This window comes from Dermochelys coriacea, chromosome 5 (genome assembly GCF_009764565.3).
Source record: "Dermochelys coriacea isolate rDerCor1 chromosome 5, rDerCor1.pri.v4, whole genome shotgun sequence".
NCBI classification, from domain to species: Eukaryota; Metazoa; Chordata; order Testudines; family Dermochelyidae; genus Dermochelys; species Dermochelys coriacea.
In genome coordinates, this window is record NC_050072.1 from 26,628,329 (window position 1) to 26,649,638 (window position 21,310).

A 21,310-nucleotide genomic window follows, 5' to 3' on the forward strand; every position below is an offset into this window, starting at 1 on the left:
ACCACCTGCCCTGATCCAGAGCGTTCATAGACATATGCAATGCATTATTGCTTTTCTTCAGCTGTTGGAAGGGAATCCTAATCCAAACCCTTTGCTCCAGAATTTATTTCTGAAGTAAAGCTCTCCCACCTTCAAAAAAAAAGTTTTGTTTACATTTTCCAATGCTCTTTATTTGCAGTTTTAGCCAATTTTTGTGTGGAGTTTTATACCTGCTTGCTGTTTCCTTCTGCAGTCGTGAATGTTGTATGTGATGTTGCATTTTTAAAATTCATCTGAGTCCTCATTTTATAGATATGTAGATAGAGATATGAACAAAAATTAAGAGAAAAAAAAATCCCTTGTTCACATTATTATTATTGACCATGTTGCTGCTTGTTACAACTTTGCTCTCATTTTAACTTTAGGGGAAGACACTTCAAGCTTTTTGCTCTCCAGGGTGAGAATCTTTCAGAGGTTGTAATTTTCCCTCTGTGGAGATTATCAATTTGCAGAGTTTTATCTCATCTCTCCGACTACCCTCAGAGTTTGAAGGTTACCCTTTTTATGTTTTTCCCTCTTATATCTTGTCTGATTTTTTTTTTCTTCTGACACTGAGGTGAAGCTGGGAAAATCAATCTTGCAATAAAGAACTGAAAATTCAAGAAAGAATTGGGTATTTAAAAAGCTAAAAGACAAAAACAAAACAGATCCTACATTTCAGGTCTTGTTTGCCAAATACAAAAAGATTTGTGACAACAGAAAGTATGGGCAGTACTGCAAGTAAAGTTTTTAACTTCAGGGACGCACCAGATGAATGTTCATTTAGAATACCTTGTTGGGAGATCCTTATAGTAATGAATTAGGTTTAATGGATGATAAACATGCTATATACTATTTTTATATTGACTTTTTATAATCTACCCATGACAAGGTGCTGCTTTTTTAAATCCAAAGTTATCGGGATTCTACTCTAAATATATGTTGATTTTGTAAATTGTAAACTGTAAATTGAAATCTTAATTGTCCAATCAAGTAATTGAAGTTAGAGGATATTTATATTCCATTCAGAAATAATATTTTAAAAAATTAAGCTTGCAACGTGAAGTATTCAAGTTTGGAAATTCACAATACTGCCCCTTTGTGTATATAAATTATAGTGCAGGCCTCAACTCTTCCACTGTACTTCTCCAGAGGTGGTAGTTTAGTTTTTTTTTATTCTCACTGTTCAGTGTTAGTCCCTTAAGCTGTTTGCACACAATCCAAACACCACAGTGAACAGGGCAGAGAGAATCCATGCCTTGTTCGCTACAAAACTCTGCTTTTTTCGCCACTCTATACGTGCACTGAATCAAACTGGGTCCTGCAGTAGAAAATGTATTACACTATGCATAAAAAGCAATTCTGGTTATGGAGGAACACCTTAACTTTTTCATTTTCTGATTTATGAATGCTGCATGTTATTATCTTCCATGTTCTTTTAACATTTAACCATAATCCATGAATATACTGAAAATGTGTTTACAGAATATGCACACACTTACTTTCATAGGGTAGGTTTGTTGCCTGTGTTTGTGTAGAGAGACTGTTTTTCAGGTTTTTTGGGGGGGGTGTCTTTGCTTAGAGGTTTATCCTTTCATGTGCATTGTGTTTTTTTTCCTTTCAATCTGCAGATAAGCCTTTGAAGAAGCGAAAACAAGATTCTTATCCACAGGAGGCTGGGGGTGCTACTGGAGGAAATAGACCAGCTTCTCAGGAGACAGGTTCTGCAGGAAATGGGTCAAGGCCAGCATTGATGGTCAGTATTGATCTTCAGCAAGCAGGACGAGTGGACTCTCAGGCAACTGTAACTCAGGATTCAGACACCATCAAAAAGCCTGAAGAAATAAAACAGTGTAATGATGGATCTATTTTTATTCCCCAAGAAGACCCTGTTGGAGTTCTTAAACTTAAACCTGAAAACCATCCCGAGACCCTTAGAAAAAAGTCAGATTCTGAGTGTCAAAAGACAGATATTCAACAAAATGAGAGCAAACAGACAGAAATGCAACAAAATGAAAGCAAATGGATGGAAAGTAAACACAATGAGAGCAAACAGATAGAAGCTAAACATGAAACTAAGCATGACAGCAGACTAATGGATGTGAAACACAATGAGAGCAGACTGATGGAAACAAAACAAAATGAGAGCAGACAGATGGACGTGAAACAAAATGAGAGCAAACAAAATAATGGCAAACAGGAAATAAGACACAGGCCTGAAACGCCAAAACAAAAGAATGAAGGCAGGCCTGAAACGCCAAAACAGAAGAATGAAGGCAGGCCTGAAACGCCAAAACAGAAGAATGAAGGCAGGCCTGAAACACCAAAACAGAAGAATGAAGGCAGGCCTGAAACGCCAAAACATAGACATGATAATAGAAGAGATTCTAGTAAACCATCTTCAGAGAGGAAACCTGAAATATCTAAACATAAACAGGAAATTAAATCTGATCCCTCCAGGGTAAAATCTGAAAGTAGATCGGATCCAACAAAACAAAGACCAGATGGACGTTCAATTCCTGAGACTCCAAGGCGTGACCATGATAGCCTTAAACAAAAATCTGAGGACAGGGGCGAATCAGAGAGATATAAGGGAGATCCATCCAAGATCAGAAGACCTGAATATTTGAGATCCTCAAGCAAAAGTGAGCATGACTCCAAACATGGGATTAAATCTGATAGTTCAAAAACTGAGAAACTAGAAAGAAAACATAGACATGAGTCTGGTGAGTCAAGAGAGAGGTTCTCTTCTGGGGAACAAAAATCAAGACCAGATAGTCCTCGTATTAAGCAGGAAAGTAAAGGAGATTCTAGTAAATCAAGACTTGATAAACCTGGTTTTAAATCACCCAACAGCAAGGATGAACGAAGGACAGATGGTAATAAAAGTAAAGTTGATAGTAATAAACCACACACTGACAATAAGGCAGAGTTTCCCAGTTATTTGTTGGGGGGAAGATCTGGTGCATTGAAACATTTTGTTATTCCAAAAATCAAGCGTGATAAAGATGGCAATATCACTCAGGAGCCAAGGAAAACTGAAATTAAGGGTGAACAAAAGGATAAAGTGGAGAAGATTGGGCTAGTAGAAGATCTAAATAAAGGAGCTAAGCCTGTAGTTGTTCTGCAAAAGCTTTCTTTGGATGATGTACAAAAATTTATTAAAGACAGAGAAGATAAATCAAGGAGCTCTTGTTTTAAACCCAACAAGAACAAGTCATCCAAATCAAATAAAGGTAAGACTCTTTTAAGGTTAATTTGTATTACATTTATTAAGTTCCCTCTCTTCCTAATTTTTTTTTAATATTGCTATTGATAGAAATTGAATAAATATTTTTAAAGTTTAAGCTAATTGAACTGGCACTAACAAATTATTTCTCTGATTACATGAGTGGTTTCCATTTGACTCTGTATAATCTCAGTTATGCAATGGCTTGTCAATATTAGAAATCTTTCATCAGTGGGACTACACTGATGTATTTACTCCTGTGGAAATCCCTAATGTAGAGACACTTAATTCTAAATCATGCATAGATATGTTATAAATATGATTTAAACTGGTTTAAGTGTGTCTACATTAGGGATTGCAGTGGGGTAAATAAATCAGTTTAGTTACATTAATGCAAAACACGCACGTATAATCCAGCCCTAAGACTTATTACTATTCCTGGAACCTATAGCTTCTTAAAAAATGAATGGAATGATATGATTCAGTAGGGACACCTAGTTGTATTGGGCAAACTCATCTAACCAATCTACACTTTAAATGAGTATTGCGGGAACCCACATACTACATGGTTGTCCCCCAATATGCTTAAAGCAGCATGGCTGTGTTAATGTATTAGCCTTGAGCCTTTAGCTCAATTCGGAGACACCATTGTCCATCTGATCCCATCTATGCTAAAAGACTGAAGATAGTTTAATTGATATATAACCTGGTCTGCTGACATAGTTGAATTCATAGTGTAGACAGAATCTTATTTGATGTAGCTTGTATGTTTTTAGGTGGGTGATTTTTGTATTGAATTAACACTTCATTTAGATGACTGATCAAATTTGTTTTAGTGCTCATCTAGACGATAAACACTTAACTCCACATTTTGAAAGCTACCTTACCATCAAGTTAAAAATTATGGTTTTAAGTGTTTAGATGTTAAATGAATGTAAAACTTGTAGAAGTCATAATGTGTCAACATCTACAAGTCTGTCAGGCCACAAAATAAAGGATAAATCAATTGTGTGGTGGAAGACGCTTTGAAATACATACATTTATACATATGAGCCCATAGCTGCTTAAATAGCTAACATCATATCTAGTTGCTCACAGATTTGACATTTAGACATTTTCTTATAAAGCTGTCTTGATTCAGTAAGATGAAGTAATGCTCTTTGTGTGTTGTGCATGTGTGTACATAAGTATGGAGATATCTGATAAACTAAAAAACATATGATAAATTTATCATGCACCTTTCACTGCTACACCTAATCTCTGCTCACAGTTTATTTTAGCTCTCCAAACCTCTGAGCTGCTCAAAACACCAATTATATTTTTTTAAATATCAACCTACCAGAGAAAAGTTCTCATCTCCAAAATATGAGATTCACTCCTGCCTCCCCACACAATTATCTTTCTGAGGTTTAGGACTGGGTCTTGCAACAATAACATCTTTCTAGAAATGAAAAATCACAATTTTATGTCTCGTATCTCAGCCTAGAAGATTAGAAATGGGAGCTTTATACTGTTGATAAAGGAATATTCTATGCTTTCTGATGGGATCCAGCACTACCCTTGGAAGGGCCTAAGATAGTGGACTTCGAAATCATAATTTTGTCGTGTATAAAATCTATTTTAGATAATTTTTAGAGGTTCTTGCTCCCTCTGAGCCCTTTGCACTCTCTATATATGCACCCTCTAAAATATTCCTAAAATAGATTTTCTATAATTTGTGGCATGTAGAGAACACATGGTGGCTTAAGGTTGTAATGACACTTTTTAGTGGTGATTAAATTGCCCATTTAGCGATTAATGGCTTTTCCACACATGAGCAATGCATTCATCTTAAACTGTTGCTGATAGAACTTAAACTACCCCGTTTTATATTCCATATATAGACACACATGCAATATATTGTCACTTGGATATATTTCAAAAGTGAAAACAGTTTTTTCTGGTAGTGGGGAAAAATGTAAATCCCTGAACTAGCATCTGTCAGTTTTTTCAGTTTTGTTTCCAGACTCATAGTCTTAGAGAACTGGAAATAAGCTCGATGGAGAGACTGTAGTTAAAGTAACTAGATTTCTTTTATAAACCTTTTGACATGTGGCCATCCACATTTTTCAGAAACTGCCTTTGCACTTCATATTTTGCATGTGTGTTCTCTGTTAACATTTGAAAACCTTATACACAATCTGTTTCTATGATGTGTGATGCTGAATAATTCAGTTTCAGAGTAGCAGCCATGTTAGTCTGTATTCGTAAAAAGAAAAGGAATGATTGTGGCACCTTAGAGACTAACAAATTTATTCGAGCATAAGCTTTCGTGAAGTGAGCTGTAGCTCACGAAAGCTTATGCTCAAATAAATGTTAGTCTCTAAGGTGCCACAAGTACTCCTTGAATAATTAGGTGTAATTCAGTGTTTGAAAACACTCATAACTAAACCTAAAGGTCTCCCTTGGCAGCTGCTGGCTGAAGGATTCTGCCTAGCCAGTATGAAAAACACTTGTGCCATTTCCCCAAAACTATGCCTTCTCCAATTTAAAGGAATTTATTATTCTGTGTATGTGTACAACATTTAATTTTTAAATTTGTCAGACATTCTTATAAGTATAACTTTTGATAATACCCCTGCTTTTGTTTATTCATTACTTTCCTGCATGGTTTCACTCAGCTTTTTTCTCTTCTATCATATAATAATTTGTGTTGAGTCTTTTCCAGTGTTGTCTTCAATGTCCATTTTCTTTTCCCTCACTAACTTTCGTCTATTTCTCTTACTATTCCTACATGGTGTTCTGCATCTCCTTCCCCATATTTTCCTTGTCCTTTCTTCTTCTACTTCTATCCCCCAAGAAACCTCTGAGGCCTGTCTATGCACACAGGTTGCTCTGGTTTAATTTTTAAACAGATTTTGTTAAACTGCTGCAAAACCCTATATAGATACTCATTCAATTTGATTGGTTTATTTTGATTTAGCTTAAAGTTGTTCCTAATCAACTTAAGCTGACCTAAAATAAACCTGGTTTCAAATGAAATAAGTGTCCAAACAGCTTTTAGCAGCAGTCAAATTAAATTAATTTAAAAATCACACCTTTAGTTAAACTGGTGCAATTCTGCATCTAAACAAATCCTTAGTGGCATGCAGATTTTTTTCCATCAATCTTTCTCTCTGCAGTACAGCCATCCCATGTACACGGGCTTGTGTAATTTTAACAGACTCCTAATAGACAGAGGAATAAGCCTGTTAGCCAAAGACTTAAAAAATATGGGCATTGCTGGGAAAGAGGAGGTTCCTGGGATTCGCCAAGTTGTTATCCTGCACCTTGATTTGGGATCGCTGTTCTTCATATAGGCCTCTAGCTAGTAGGCCATTAATAAATTTGAATCATCCCTCCAATCCCCTCTGGCTGTTTGAAGGAAGAAGGAACATTTTCTCTGTTCCGTTCACAGACTGAATTTTTTTTCTAAAAGATAGCTCCAGCTCAACCAGAAGTTATGGGCTTGATGCAGGAATCGCTTGGTGAAATTCTATTATCTGTGTGGTTCAAATCATAATAAATTACTATAATGTTCTCTTCTGGTCTAAAAATCTGTGAGTCCCTCATCCTCCGCCTTCTACTCCAAAGTCTCTTACTGCAAAGGTGGGTTGTGTGTGGGGTCTCTGGTAGTCTTCTTTCTCCTCAGTTTTCTGGCTGCGGTGAGTGGATTATATCTGCAATCCTTCCTTTACCCAGATTCCAGTTCTTAGTTCTCTCCAGTCAATAGCTCCAGTGTCTGCCTCTGTTTCTGCTCATAACTGTGCCAGTCAGCTGCAGCATGAAATTGAGCTGATTCTTGTCAGTTTCCTGGCTACTTATAGAATTTGGAAAGGAGTACTTTTCTCTCTGCAGCAGCTTGCCAAAATAAAGAGCAGCCACAGAGGAAATGGAACTGTCTGCAGACTTAAGAAGATATTGGTGATTTGGTTTACATTCAGTTCATATTTGGAAGCCACCACAACAAAAATAAATGTAATTATTTTTAATAGAGGCTTCAGTTCTGTGGAAGCTGATGCTGGCTGAGAAAAGCTTCCTACTCTCCATAGGACAAATGGGATTTTTGTTTAGATTTGTGTAGAATACCTTTTTTTGGGTGTTGTCATATCACACATGAGCTTGTTTTAAAAATTGTAGTGGTTTTACTGAAGAATCTTTGACAAAGTCTAGTGCAGAGGACCATTTTTCATATTTAGACAGATCATTTTAGGATTAATCTGCATGGATACTGTATTTGTACTGAATGCTTTCAGATTCTGGCTAGATCTACAAAGGAGATTTTAACCACTCCCCAGAAGTTTCTGTTAACACACACTGATAACACTCTGTGCAGCTGTTCTGTGACTGTATAAAAATGGCATCATCTTACTTAAAGCTGCTCCTTAAGTGTATTCTTCTTACAGAAGCAACTATTTTTTTTTTACTGATACTTATTCCCACTAACACTGCAGAGCTATTATTATATTTATAGAATCAAAGAACTGGAATGGACCTTGAGAGGTCATCTAGTCCAGTCCCCTGCACTCAAGGCAAGACTAAGTATTATCTAGACCATCCCTGACAGCCTTGTCCAACCTGTTCTTAAAAATCCCCTATGATGGAGATTTCTCAACCTCCCTAGGGAATTTATTCCAGTGTTTAACCATTCTGACAGGAAGTTTTTCCTAATGTCCAACCTAAACCACTCTTGCTGCAATTTAAGCCCATTGCTTTTTGTCCTATCCTCAGAGGTTAAGAAGAACAATTTTTCTCCCTGCTCCTTTTAACAACCTTTTATGTACTTGAAAAATGTTATGTCCCCTCTGTCTTCTCTTTTCCAGACTAAACAAACCTAATTTCTTCAGTCTTCCCTCATAGGTCATGTTTTCTAGACCTTTAATGATGATTTTTGTTGCTCTTCTCTGGACTTTCTCCAATTTGTCCACATCTTTCCTGAAATGTGCTTGTGTGTCATCATCAAAATCGTTTTGAAGTTGCAAACAGTTGCATCTATTCAAACTTATTGATGGAAATGGAACTAACTTGGTGTCAGTGAGAGGTATACTTTGGCCTTCAGAACATTTATTTCTGGGGGTGATGCATGAGAAGTAAAGAATCCTGCTTGATTGTTGGATCCCATATTGAGTTTTCAGGGCATGTTGTAGTCTAAGCACTATTCATGTGGTAATTGGCACGCTGGAGTAATGCACTCCATGGTCCTGGGCATAAGCTGTCACAGGGGCTCCCTGTGGCTCTGCCTCATACTGTGCCCCTGCTGAAGGCCGCCTCTCCCAGTGAGGCAGGGGTAGTGGTTTCTGCTCCTAGAAATGGTATCAGTGGAATCCCCAGTACCTACCCCAGCATCCAGGGTATATCTGTGTCATGGCTAAGTGAGCTTGGAATGTTTCATTCTCTTCCTGCTCTCCCACACAGTTCTCTGATTGGGTCAGGAGAATCCTTCACTGCTTCCATGAGATCATCTCCTTAGCATATGCACAATGTGCCTCACGTGGCACATGACCAGGAGTCATTGCTGAATTTGGTCCACTGGTTGGATCATTAGCTTCCCTGGCTTGGGCTGGGTATTGATGGGGAGTGCGATGTGAACACTGATCCATGCCCCCCTTTCATGAGATGTATGGGGCAATTCACATTTATAACATAACTGGGAAAGAGTAGCAGGGGAGCTGAACAGTATTTATGCCACAGTTAAGGAGTCTTGCAATTTTTTGTGAATTGTAGCTACTTGCACGAAGCTGGCAAAGTTTGTAAATTCCACGAGAAAAAGAGAGTTCATGGAATTTATAAAATGTATAAGTACATCTGGTTGAGCTTTTAAGTCCTATAAGTTTAATAGCTATGGTTCAGGAAGCTCCAGTGGTGCAACTAGAACAGCTATTAAATGCTGTGAAACCAATATCTGGAATGCTTGGAATTTACAGAAGTTTTACTTATTGATTATCTTGATGAGTGCAATGTTTGAAGGAGCCTTTATAAACATTAGAGACTATACTAGCAGAGCTGCAGACCATTTGGGATTTATGGCAGATATAACTTTCATTTGGTATAATAATAGAAAGAGGCTTCAAACAATGTCCTGTTCTGTGTTGCATTCAATGGGCCAGATCCTCAGTTGGTATAAATAGGTGTTGCTCTATTGACTACACCAGCTAAGAGTCATGTCCATTGCACTAAAAGGCTCCCCGGGCATCTGGAAAAAACATGGGAGCATGTGGGACTGTAATGGGGTTAGCACCTACCTCTCATGACTGCCCCCTTTTCTCTGGCCAATATACCTGCAATCAGTCTTTTTTTGGGCCAGCACCCGCCTCTCACAGGCAGCCCTCTTTGGTTGCTTGAGTGTGAGCCTGCTTTTTTGGGGGGAGTAGGGGGGTGTCTTATATCAGGGTGGCACCTGCCTCTCGTAAGCATCCACCTGGCTGCTGGTTCTCTCAGCTGGTCTTTGGCAGCTTTCCCTGGGCTCAGTTCTGCCCAGTTTGCTGTCTGTGGCCTGCTGCTCGTTTAGCCATCCAGGCACCCGGTCCTGTCTTGTCAAGCTCCACACAGCAACTGAAGGCTGGGCTCTGCTGCTTGCCTTTTATCTGGCCCTTCTGGCCCCTTATTAGTCGCTCCAGCAGCCCCTCTGATTGGCCGCATTTCTGTAGCCACTCTAGCTGCCTGGAGGACCGCTTGCTGCTCTACTCTGGGGCAGAGTGATGCAGAGCCATGAGGCCTCCCGCAGGGGGCCTCAGGACTTAGTCCACCCTGCCACACGCCTCCCCCTTCAGACAGGTTTGAGGCAGTGGTTCTCCACCCCCCCCCCCATCATTTCTCATGCCTCCGTTAGTCAGGGTGTACTCCACTTGGGCTGCCTCTGGCTCTCTTTGTGCTCTGGCTCTGCCCAATAAACAATTAAAATATTGCCTGTTTCTGTAGCTGCCTCTGGCCCTGGCCCTTCTTTGGCCTCTGCCTCTGCCTCTGGCTTCATTGTCTTACTGCTTTTGCCTCCACCTCTGCCTTTCTTCAGCCTCTGCCTCTGGCTTCACTGTTTTGTTGCTGCCGCTGCCTCTGGCTCTGGCCTCACACAATAACACAGTTAAAAGCTTGTAGTAAAACAGTTGAGAGCTTGACCCAGTGAAATAGTGAATTCTGTCCTGGCCCCCTTTAGACAAGGTCAATCTGAAGATCCGACTTTGGTACCATAATGTAACTGGGTTCAGCACCCACCTCTTGCAAGTGCCCCCTTTTCTCTAACCGATATACCTGCAATCAAAGTCTTTCTGGGGGAGGCACCCACCTCTCATAGACAGCTCCCTTTGGTTGGTTGGGTGTGAGCATGCTTTTCTTTTTTTGGTCTTAAATCAGGGTGGCACCTGCCTCTTGCAAGCACCCCCTGGTCGCTGGTTCTCTCGGCTGGTCTTCGGCAGCTTTCCTTGGGCTCGGTTCTGGCAGGTGATCTCTCTGCAGTGAGCTGTCCATGGCATGCTGTTCGTCTAGCCAGACAGGCACCTGGACCTCCCTTGTCAAGCTCCACACAGCAACTGAAGGCTCTGCTCTGCTGCTTGCCTTTTATCTGGCCCTTCTGTCTCCTTATTGGTCACTCCAGCAGCTCCTCTGATTGGGCGCGCTTCTGCAGCCACTCTAGGCTGCCTGGAGGACTTCTCACTGCTCTACTCTAGGGCAGGCTGATGCAGGGCCATGAGGCCTCCAGCAGGGGCCCTAACATAGGGATTATAAGGAAATTTACAATTAAAAGTTTTAAATTAGTTAAATTTGTATATTAAATATACATGTATTCAAAACAGCATTATTAGAATGCTGTCATTAGGGGAAAATATCTTCATTGCTTTTTCAACTTCTGAATAGGATAGAAATACAATTATGTAACTTTGTAATGATAAAATGGATTTTTTTAAAAAAATAATTTTAGCGCAAGCAAAGATAAAGTGTCTAATTTAATTATGTTCTAGGCTTTGCCCTGTCTGGGTAGTATTGAACAGGTTTATCATTTGAAAAATTTCCCAGACATGTTAGATGGAAGTTGACACAAAAAGTGGGAGGAAACTCTAAAAAAGAAATTCACCACTTGCTAGAACCCTGCATGGGACTTTTAAAAATTCTGCTTCCACCGCACCCCACCCCACAATACCTACTCCTACCCACTACTGCATTGTTTCTTGCATTTTTGTCCCACTCCTACCCACAAAAACTTTAGATCCTGCAAATTCTTCGAGAGAGACAGATTTCCCCATGCTATTTTTTAAAAAAAAGTTGGTTAATCTATATATAAATGGAATTCAGATGCAATTTTTATTTGGTAAAATGCTTTGATGAGAGATTTAGTGTTTTCCCACAGATTACTGCAATCTGGTATTTTTCTCCACCCAATTCCACCCGCAACAACGTACATTTTACCTGCTCCCGCTATTATGGTAGCAGGTCCTGCAGGGCCCATGCGCAGAATCCCAGTCTCACTACAGGACTCTACCACTTCCCACTCCCAGGATTTATACTAATGTAGTGCTCTGGAAGGTTCATCTTTTGTATGCCCATTCCTTAGCAGATATCATATCAACTTGTAACCTCCTTGGTTGTCAGATGTAAGAAGACACACACAATCAATATCTTTCTCTCATATATCTTAGTTTGCTACTGCAAAGAGGAGAGGTCTCAGTTACCTCACCCCTCTCTCCATGTCCAGTCTACCGTGAGTTGTGTGGGTTGTCCTCTATTTTTTTCTCCTCCACTCCAGCGCCTGCCTTTGCTGCTGCTCCAAGCATTGTCTAAGCTGCAAAAGAGTGAAATTGACATGATGCTCATCTACTTCTGAACACAGTCCTGAAACTGACCAGATTATTGTAAATTTTGTTCATCTCCTGGAGAGCAGAAATAGAATAAGACATGGACTGTCTTTTTGCAGATTAAGAAAGACAGAACTTAACTGGTTCGTTATTTTTGCAGCTATAAATGTTAGAAACTTGTGGTATAATTTTTCAGAGATGCTAAGCACTTACAACCCTTGTAGAAGTCAACACCTCTGAAAGTGAAGCCATTTATTTAGATTTCTAAATGTTGCACGTGTTTGCTTACTTTTAGACATTTGTGATTGGAAAAATGTGCCTTTTTTTTTTTTTAAGTGAAAGTTTATATTCAGCAGAACTTGACAATGGGGAAAATTTCCTACTAGTCACTGGTGAATGAATATTTCTGGCGGTACAGCATTCAGCACTTTTGATCTGCTTTGGGTGATTTTTTCACCTAAGAAAGTTTAACCTGTTGACGTCTACCATTAAACTTGATCCTGTTCATATTCAATAGGAGTTTTGCCTATGACTATAATAGGAATAAGATGGAGCTATTTGTTTGCTTTCAGATTATTGATTTTTCTTTTTTCTCATGTCTTTTTGATAGTTAAGTGCTCCTTTTAATACTATATTGTAGTTTTAAATATCTTTTTAAAATTATAAAAGTAATTATTCCAAGTTAGATGATTAACATTCACTTGAAATTTAATTTTTAAGAATATCTTATTTTGGTGAATGTAATGATTATTTAAAATTACATTTTTATTTAAAAAAGGAACACAATGATTAGGTCATGAATGTTCAAGCGAGCCCTGACTTTTGCCAAAATGATAGTGAAGGTTGAAAGCAAGCAAAGAAACTCTCATTGTGACCTCAAAAGAGATGGAAATATTAAAATCAGTTTTAAACTTAAATGTAATATTGTTTAATGGGTTCAGTTAAATGAGTTGTGGTTTTAAAGGAAGTGAATGAGTGGGGCGGGGAAATGATAGCATAGTGATGTTCTGCATGTTTAAAAAATTTCATTTTCCTCTTAATTTTACCATCTTGTCCCATTAAAAGTTGGTATATAACAGTCTGGGACAAAAGGAATAAGCTTGTTTTTTCATTTGCTTACCAATATCTCAAAAGTCTGTGGAGAAAGTATTATGTACAAGTGATTCATTAATGTCAGAAAAAGTTATGCAGCTACCTCAGTTGAGGCATATTTTCACTTTCCATTTTGCAAACAATAACATTCAAGAGGATTGATGGCTCAAATTTTAATTTGTTTAATCATAACATAAGGCATGACAAATCTGTGGGTCACATCAATTACAAAATCTAAGCTTCCATATTGGTAAAAAAGATACTAAGTTATTACATTTGTGCACAAAACAAAACAAAAAAACCACTACCACACTTATCAAATTAAAACAAAATTTCAAATTAATCATAATTTCTCATGAATCTGCCAACAGTATCTCTACAGAGTACTATTATATGATTTTGCACTTCATATTTTTCTTTCAAAGCATTTGTCAAAAGTGGGTTGTACTAGCCTCATTTTAGAAATAGGTAAAGGTGAGAAGTTCAGAGAAGGACACTAAGGAATAAAAACCACCTTGTGGAAATGATCCCTAGTCCTGTACTTTGATTAGGAATCAAAAGTGTCTCTCTGCCTCCATTGGAAGCTGATACAAAAGAGCTCATGCTGTGCTGTAGCTGAGGTTTTTCATTGCTTTCTAGTTAAAGGCTAACTATTGTAAATGCCCTAAAATCTGCATCTTTATCCAGTTTACCTTGAAATTTGCCATATCCGATTGGGGTGTGGGATAGAGTTATTGATCCAGGTTTAGGGTCAATTGAGCAACGTGTTCCCAAGATACAGTTCTCTAAACAAACCCAGCATTTTACAAAATCGCTTGTTTCTTCTAACTTTTTTTTTTTTGCACATAACGGGAGCTAAAACTATTACTTTAATCATCCCCCAACTGATTTTAGTCATTTGGTATTACGCATGAGGGAGGTAATGTTGGAGGAGTGGGAGCAGCATCTGAGCAGTGGTAGGGTAGTCTGAGCTTTTGGGGGGGATTATGGGAGGTCAGAGCAATGAGGGGGAGTGTTGGAACAGTGCAGGGAAGAGTGGGGTGGAAAGTAGGGAATCGGAGCTGTGCAGTGGGGGATGCTGAGGTGGCTTCAACTCTGTCCTCTCCAGGAACCCACATCCATCAATCACTCAATCATAGTCCCTTATCTGCCTCCCATCACTGTAATACCTGAGCACCTCAAAGACTTCAATGTATTTATCTTCACAATAGCTCTGTGAAGTAGAGAAGTGCTATTACTCCCATTTTACAGATGAAGAACTGAGACAGAAACAAATGTTTTGTCTACATGGGAAGCTGTATCAGTATTAGATGAGGTGTGACTTCGTGCTGCTGTAGTTACCAGTATATCTCCCTGTGTAGACACTCTTCTTCTGGTGTCAGAGTTCCTTTCTCCATTTTAGGTTATGTTGCTTTGAAAATGGGTTAAGAAATAAGAAAGAAAGAAAAAAGCCACTCTTATTGAGAAAAAAGCATCCACATTATGTTATGGCGTTATGACGATATGATCTCTATAACTTCCTTTGTAGACAAAACCTAAGTGGCTTGCCCAAAGTCTAGGAATTGTACCCAGATTCTCCCACATTCCAGGTTAGTGTCCTAACCACAGGACAGTCCTCCTTGCTCTGATGTGATCCCATGTCTGTCCCCCTTAAAAAATGTCTCCACTGACTCCATGCTAGTCCCTGGACTGTTTCTGTGTCCTTATCCCAGCTCCTCAACATGCAGGTCCCAGGCTGATGCCTGCTTCTCCATGGGCAGGAGGACTGAGGAGGGAGAATCAGTGTGCTGGACAAGCAGAAGATGAGCTAAGGAGATGATGCAAGAGTAGTGGAAGGACCAACGTGCAACCACTACACTACATTCTGTGCCTGGGATAATCAGTGTCAAGGAGCCAGAGGCAGTGGAGTGGGGGAGATGGGTTGTGGTATGTGCAAATACTGCGAAACTATTAAAAAAAAAAAAGGGGGGGGGGGAATTAAATGCCTTAAAACTTTATTAACACAGAGTTAAGGTTGCACAGTAGAGCCTTGTTGAGAATGGCTAAACTTAAACCTTTGAAAGCCAGGAAATGAAGAGTTAAGATTCACACCAGCCCCACAACGCAACTTTAATTTTGCCCTCTTTAAGCGATACCCCAACACATTAATAACACGTACTAGCACTCTGTCCTCACAGATGCTACAGAACACATTGCAAACAAAACACGTGTGCACTGAAGGACAAAGTCTAACACCTTCTGTCTGCTAAGGCAAAATTCGGGTTTATGTCAGGTATAGCAAACAGGAGCTACCTGCACCTGGCCTACATTCAAACACTAACCTTACTCCACACAAACATCCCCAGACTCACTAAATGTTATCACCCCTTCACCTATGTGCTGAGGAGTTCTTCCGAGACATTGCCTTTATTTTCCTGTCACTAAACCCTAGAAACCACTGTCACCATACTGCTGATAATCCCCATGTCAAGAAGACACCCTCATGTACTTCTACTGCCACAGCTTACATAATTCAGTGCTCAAATGGGGCGTACTTGATCCCTCAAAGTCCATACGTGTTTCTCCTCATATTGTAGCCAGGCTGCTTCTACTAATCCCTTATCCATTCAGTACAGCTACACCTAACATAGTGAATGCAGCTGCAGTGCATGTTGATAAATGTTGAAATTCGAATCTATAGACCAGAGTACAAGCAATGGCACATTCTCTTAATCCTTTCTCATACGTACTTATTATAGATTCATAGATGTTAAGACTAGAAGGAACAGTAGACCATCTAGTCTGATAACTTGTGTATCTTAGGCTAGAGAATTTCATCCAGTTACGCCTGTATTGAGCCTGTTAACTTGTGATTGACTAAAACATCTTTTTAGTAAATCTTGATTTGAAGGCATTCAAAGATAGAGAATCCATTCTCCTTGATAGTTTGTTAATCTTTACACCACCCTTATAGAGCCATTCCTGGTGGCTGTTGCCATCTCCAGCTGGGGTAAAGTTAAAGTTGCATTGCAAGGGTAGTGTGTGTGTGTGTGTGTGTGTGTGTGTGTGTGTGTGTGTAAACTCTTCATTTCCTGGTTCATAGTGTTTTAAATTTAGCCACAACGTATTCTGAAACATCATAATGCATTATTGGGCAACTTTACCCCGGATTAACTAAGTTTGGGGGCATTTAATTGTACCAATGGGTTTTTAGTCTTTTGTAATAAAATAAAGATGCCAACAGACAAAATGCTATACTGTGAAAGACTTTGATCCTATTATTGAATAGTGTAAATAAAGGAAGGTGAGGGAAGCAAGTTACTTGTATTTTTTTAGGTTGTAAAATAAATGCAAATACCATGACATTTCTCAGAATAAAATCAACTGATAATTTATATTATTATTTTAGATGATAAACTAGGTAGGGGAAAGTATTTTCATTAAAATTAAAGGTGGTTTTGTAATTACAGATACAAGCTGAAATTATTTATGTGAATCTAGGAATTTTAGGGAAAGTTATTCTGGAAAAGCGTAACAGTGTCGTTTTTGGTCACTGAACTCTGGGACTTGTCTGTTAGGTTACTTGCGTGAATATATTTTTTTAAGTATTTTTTTTAATATTAACTGTCAAAGCTTTTAATATACATTTGAACCCTCAGACTGAAGCTGTTTTAGAGAACCTTTTCAGAAAAAGTACATATCTTTTATGCCAACCTCCCAACGTACTTTTCTAGTATTCCTCATTACAGTATTATTTAATAGTGGATCACAGAAATGTTATTTTAACTAGGAAATATTATATTTGGATCTGCCAAAGCTTTAGCATGTTTCACAGACCAGGTTATAACACACATTTTGTTTGTACTGTAAAACTGAACTACACTTTAACCATGTTGGGGGCAACTATGTTCTCCCAGGGTTCACCAACGTGATTGATTATGATGTAGTTAGGACTTTACAGAGGTCCTGTAGTAAATTGTTCTAAAGAGTACACTGGTGTTTTAATTTTTGGTAAGTGTGAAAAGCGATTGTATCTGACAACATATCAGTGTTCAGAAATTGTGTTTACAATGCTGTATAGTAAAATGCATACACATAAAATGTCTTTATATTTTAAAATGTAAAGATTTCCAAGTATAAATTATGATGTTTCATTAAGCTTATTTTTGATTGTTACAAATATATTGTAGTGTACAAATATAAAAAAGGATTAACTGTATGGTAGTTATATATTAGAGGCACTTCATCAACATATCCTAGTCAATTTCAAAACTTGAATGGAGTTTCAGATAGTTCACCTGCCCCTGTTGCCTTCTGCCAATTTTTGTGGTTTTAAAAATCTTTTCTAAAGAAAACTGTAAAATGTTTTCCCCTCCCATACTACTGTTCAAAAAGGCGCACAAACTAGAGGAAAAAGTGACTGACTGCAATGTGCTAACAGTAAACTATACACTAAATCCTATCAAATGCAAAAATTAAATACATTGAAAACAAATTTTCCTCAGTGTTTTACTCTTAAATATTTTAGGAAATAAAAATCACATTTTTGTTTGACAGTTATATGTCCCTTTAATTTTTATAAGTATCCTGTAAATTTGAAGCAGAGCAAAATCATTAGCATGTGTTTTGTAGACTAATGCTTGTTACCATAAGGCTCATTTTTTATGCATAAACTTGGATTTTCCAGGTCTTTCTATATGAACCTGAACAAATGAGGCTCTGTGTATATAATAACCTCAACTCTTCTTAAGAAACTTCGGTGAGAGATGATTTGTACAGAGCAGACCATATCCTGTTGAATTCAACAAGAAAGAAAATACTAAAAACTGAGTTGCAGAAACATGTTCTTCTAGTCCCCTGCTACTCCTTGTCTTCCTCCCAGAGTTGCTTTTTGTCATTTATTTAGGCCACAATTCTCTAACGACTTAGGCACATGCTTTTTGCGCTATGAGTAGTCTCATTAACTTCAGTGAAACTATTCAGTGCATAAATATATGCACCTGTATAAGTCTGTGAAGGATTGGGGCATTAGAACCAGTGCTGAAGCATAACACTTGGTCTTTGAACTAATTTGGTTTTCCTGGCTGATTGCTAAGAAATATGTGTGTGACCCTCCCTGTAAAAGAGTGTCTTTAAGAGGTCCTGGCTTTGTATCGGCCTAACAACACTACCAAAATGTGTGATGACAGCGATGTGATGCTACATAATCTTTCTGGTACTATAAAGAATATTAGTAGAAAATAGTGTACTTCTATTTGCTGTTTCTTTTTATTTGGTACCTAATCAATCGCTTTAAGTTTGTGATAAGCTTAAGAAAAGAGCAACAAAAATGAACTCTGTAATAGCCATAAAAAAAGTTGTATTTCCACATAGGAAACAATTGAGGTGTGCTAGTCATCTGGGCCTTATTTTAAGGTTAACAACCTTATAAATTCTGATTGCTTTTGTCTCCACCTGCTGATATTGCAAAGTAATCCTCTTATGTGCACTGGTAAAGGAGATGTTGCAGAATAAGTAGAAATGTGACCATGATGCATGCTGAATCCTGATTTAGCCTAATTTTTTTAAACACTTCTGCAAATTTGGAGAACCAACTAAAGTAAGCCTCTGTTTAGTGGGAGTGAGGGAAATGTATGTGAAGGTCGCCGGTTGAATTTGTATCATGTATATGCTGGTAAATATTTTTTTAAAGTACATTTGTAAGAGATGCAGTATGATCATTTTAATTATAAAGTTGACAAAATATTAAACTTTGGACAGAGGGCTTCATGACATCAGTTACTTTCAAGAATATCTAACTATTAGATATTTAGTGGGTGCTCTATTAGAATTAGTCCTGAGAAAGGACTACAGCTTTGGTCCCTTACTGATTTACATTTACTCTTCTTACTCTTCATTAATAGGTAGCATAGATCAGTCAGTGTTAAAGGAGTTGCCTCCTGAGCTCCTGGCAGAAATTGAATCCACCATGCCACTTTGTGAACGTGTGAAAATGAACAAGCGCAAACGTAGCACAGTTAATGAGAAACCAAAATATGCTGAGATCAGTTCTGATGAAGACAATGAAAGTGAAGAAGCTTTTGAATGTAAGTAGTACATCATTCTATTACTACTATTAAACAGCAGGATAACTCTTTGCTCTTGCTAACAGATTTCTTAGCTGACTAGTCAAAACAATATAAGAACTAGTTAAGTTTGGGGTCTAGATAACTTGTTGACTGAGTAACTTATTTTTAAGAAAAATTACCAAACCTAAATTTACCACTCAAGATGAATAGGTAGCCTGTTAGACTTCTCTCCCCATTCCTACATGTATGGCAGAATATCTCATAGACTTTTTCACTTGTGCTCTCGGACGCTTTTAGACTCAGGTTAAAGAAAAGCCCATTAAAAAACACCTGAGAAGTTTTACATGGATAATATTCTATATGAAAATGTTGAAAAAATAATTTAATGAATTTGGTGACCACCCATATTTTAAAACTGAATATTTATCATCTTACTTCGCCCATACTTTAGTTCCAGTGTGATTTTTTTGCAGTCAGGGATCTCAAACTCCTAGTACTGCCACATAATGCTATTTATTATCTTAATAACTAGTTTTGTAAATTCTCATGTCTCCTCCATGTCTGACGAACTGAACTGGGGAATATTCCCTTTCTCCCTGGAGTACTGGAGGCAATACTGATAGATTTGACTGCATACAGGGGCTAGATCAGTCAGAGGTCTGGAATTCGGCATACCAAGCAACTCTCCTTGTGATGTGGCCTTAGGAATCTTTTTAAGTCTCAAAAAAGAAAACATGCACAAACCAACCTGTCACTTTTCCTAACTGGAAACATAAGAAGAAGAAAAAAGGAGACTCTTAGGCACCTTCTTCCCAGTGGGTTTCTCAGACACAGCCTTTCTTGGACTGCCCCATCCTCTGGGGGTGGAGGGTATTATTGCTTGGACAAATCAAAATTACTTCTAGTTCTAACAGCTCTTGAGATAACCTTTGAAATCAGGCCTGAATGGAAGTTATTTGGGGGAGGAGAGGCAAGATGGTTATCAAAATCACGTATTATAATCTGATATTGAGCTCCCATGGGTCTGACTGAGACCACAGACAATTCTATCACCTACTCTAAAAGAGAAATCTCACCACATCCAGATGGAAACCCAAAGAGGAGTACACTACCTTTTTTTAAAGACACCAATGGCAGCTGTTTTGACCATGATGTACAAAATCTTGGGGCACTTGGGTGTTAACCTTTTGCCATGATGAAGATTAACAGAGGGTTGCCTCAAGAGTCCATATTGGGTTCTGTGTTGTTTAATATATTCTGGAAAGGGAGGAAGGGCTGTAGTGAGGTAGCAAAATTTGCAGGTGATGCAAAGTTACTTATGTTTGTCCAGATCAGAAAAGACTATGAGGAAATCCAGAAAGACCTAAAAAAGTTATGTAAATGGACAACATAGTAGCAAATGAAATTGAATGTTGATAAATACAAAGTAATCCCATTGCAAGGAAATATTTAAACAACTCACACACCTTACAGGGTTCAAAATGAATTGGATCTACTCAAGAAAGGGACTAGGGTGTCATTGTAGAAACTTAAGTGAAGATCTCTACTCAATGTGCAGCTCCAGTCAAAAAAGCTGTTAGGATGCATAAAGAATAGGATGGTGAATAATACAAATATTCATGTAATGCCTTTATACTTCAATGGTGCAGCCTCATCTGGACTACTGTGTATGGTACTGGTCATGCCATTTCAGAAATGATATTGCAGAATTAGAGGGTGTTCAGAGAAGAGTGACAAGAATGATCAAAAGCATGAATACATTTTGGTATGAAGAGAGGGAGTGAATTGGAATTGTTCCCTTACCATGGAGATGAATAAGTGAGGAGGTTGCAATGAGTAGGTAGACTGAGAAATTCTTTTTTTCCTTTCACCTAACACAAGAACAAAGGGGACATTTAATTAAATTAAAAGGTGGGAAATACAAAATGGATAAAAGAAAATATTTTTTTACACAGCTTGGATTTAACTGTGGAACTCGTTGTCATGGGAAGTTGTTGAGGCCAAGAATTTAACAAGATTGAAAAATGCATTGGGTATTTATGTGGATATCAAGAATATCCAGAATTATAATTAACAATTTTGGAAGGGATATTAAACCTGTTTCATGGCTTACATCAATCTTT

General features: G+C 38.2%; 1 protein-coding gene across 9 annotated transcripts in view; it reads left to right on the top strand.

Annotated features, from left to right (window-relative positions):
* NIPBL (NIPBL cohesin loading factor) overlaps window positions 1-21,310 on the top strand; it is a 322,368-nt gene that overhangs the window by 202,690 nt on the left and 98,368 nt on the right. For 7 of the 9 annotated variants that reach the window (XM_043515303.1, XM_038403810.2, XM_043515300.1 and 4 more), the window contains 2 exons: window positions 1,650-3,254; window positions 19,023-19,205. In XM_043515303.1, coding sequence (XP_043371238.1) covers window positions 1,650-3,254; window positions 19,023-19,205 — 1,788 coding nt within the window. The remainder of the gene's footprint in view (window positions 1-1,649; window positions 3,255-19,022; window positions 19,206-21,310) is intronic. The other 2 variants (XM_038403811.2, XM_043515304.1) reach the window with 2 other exon arrangements.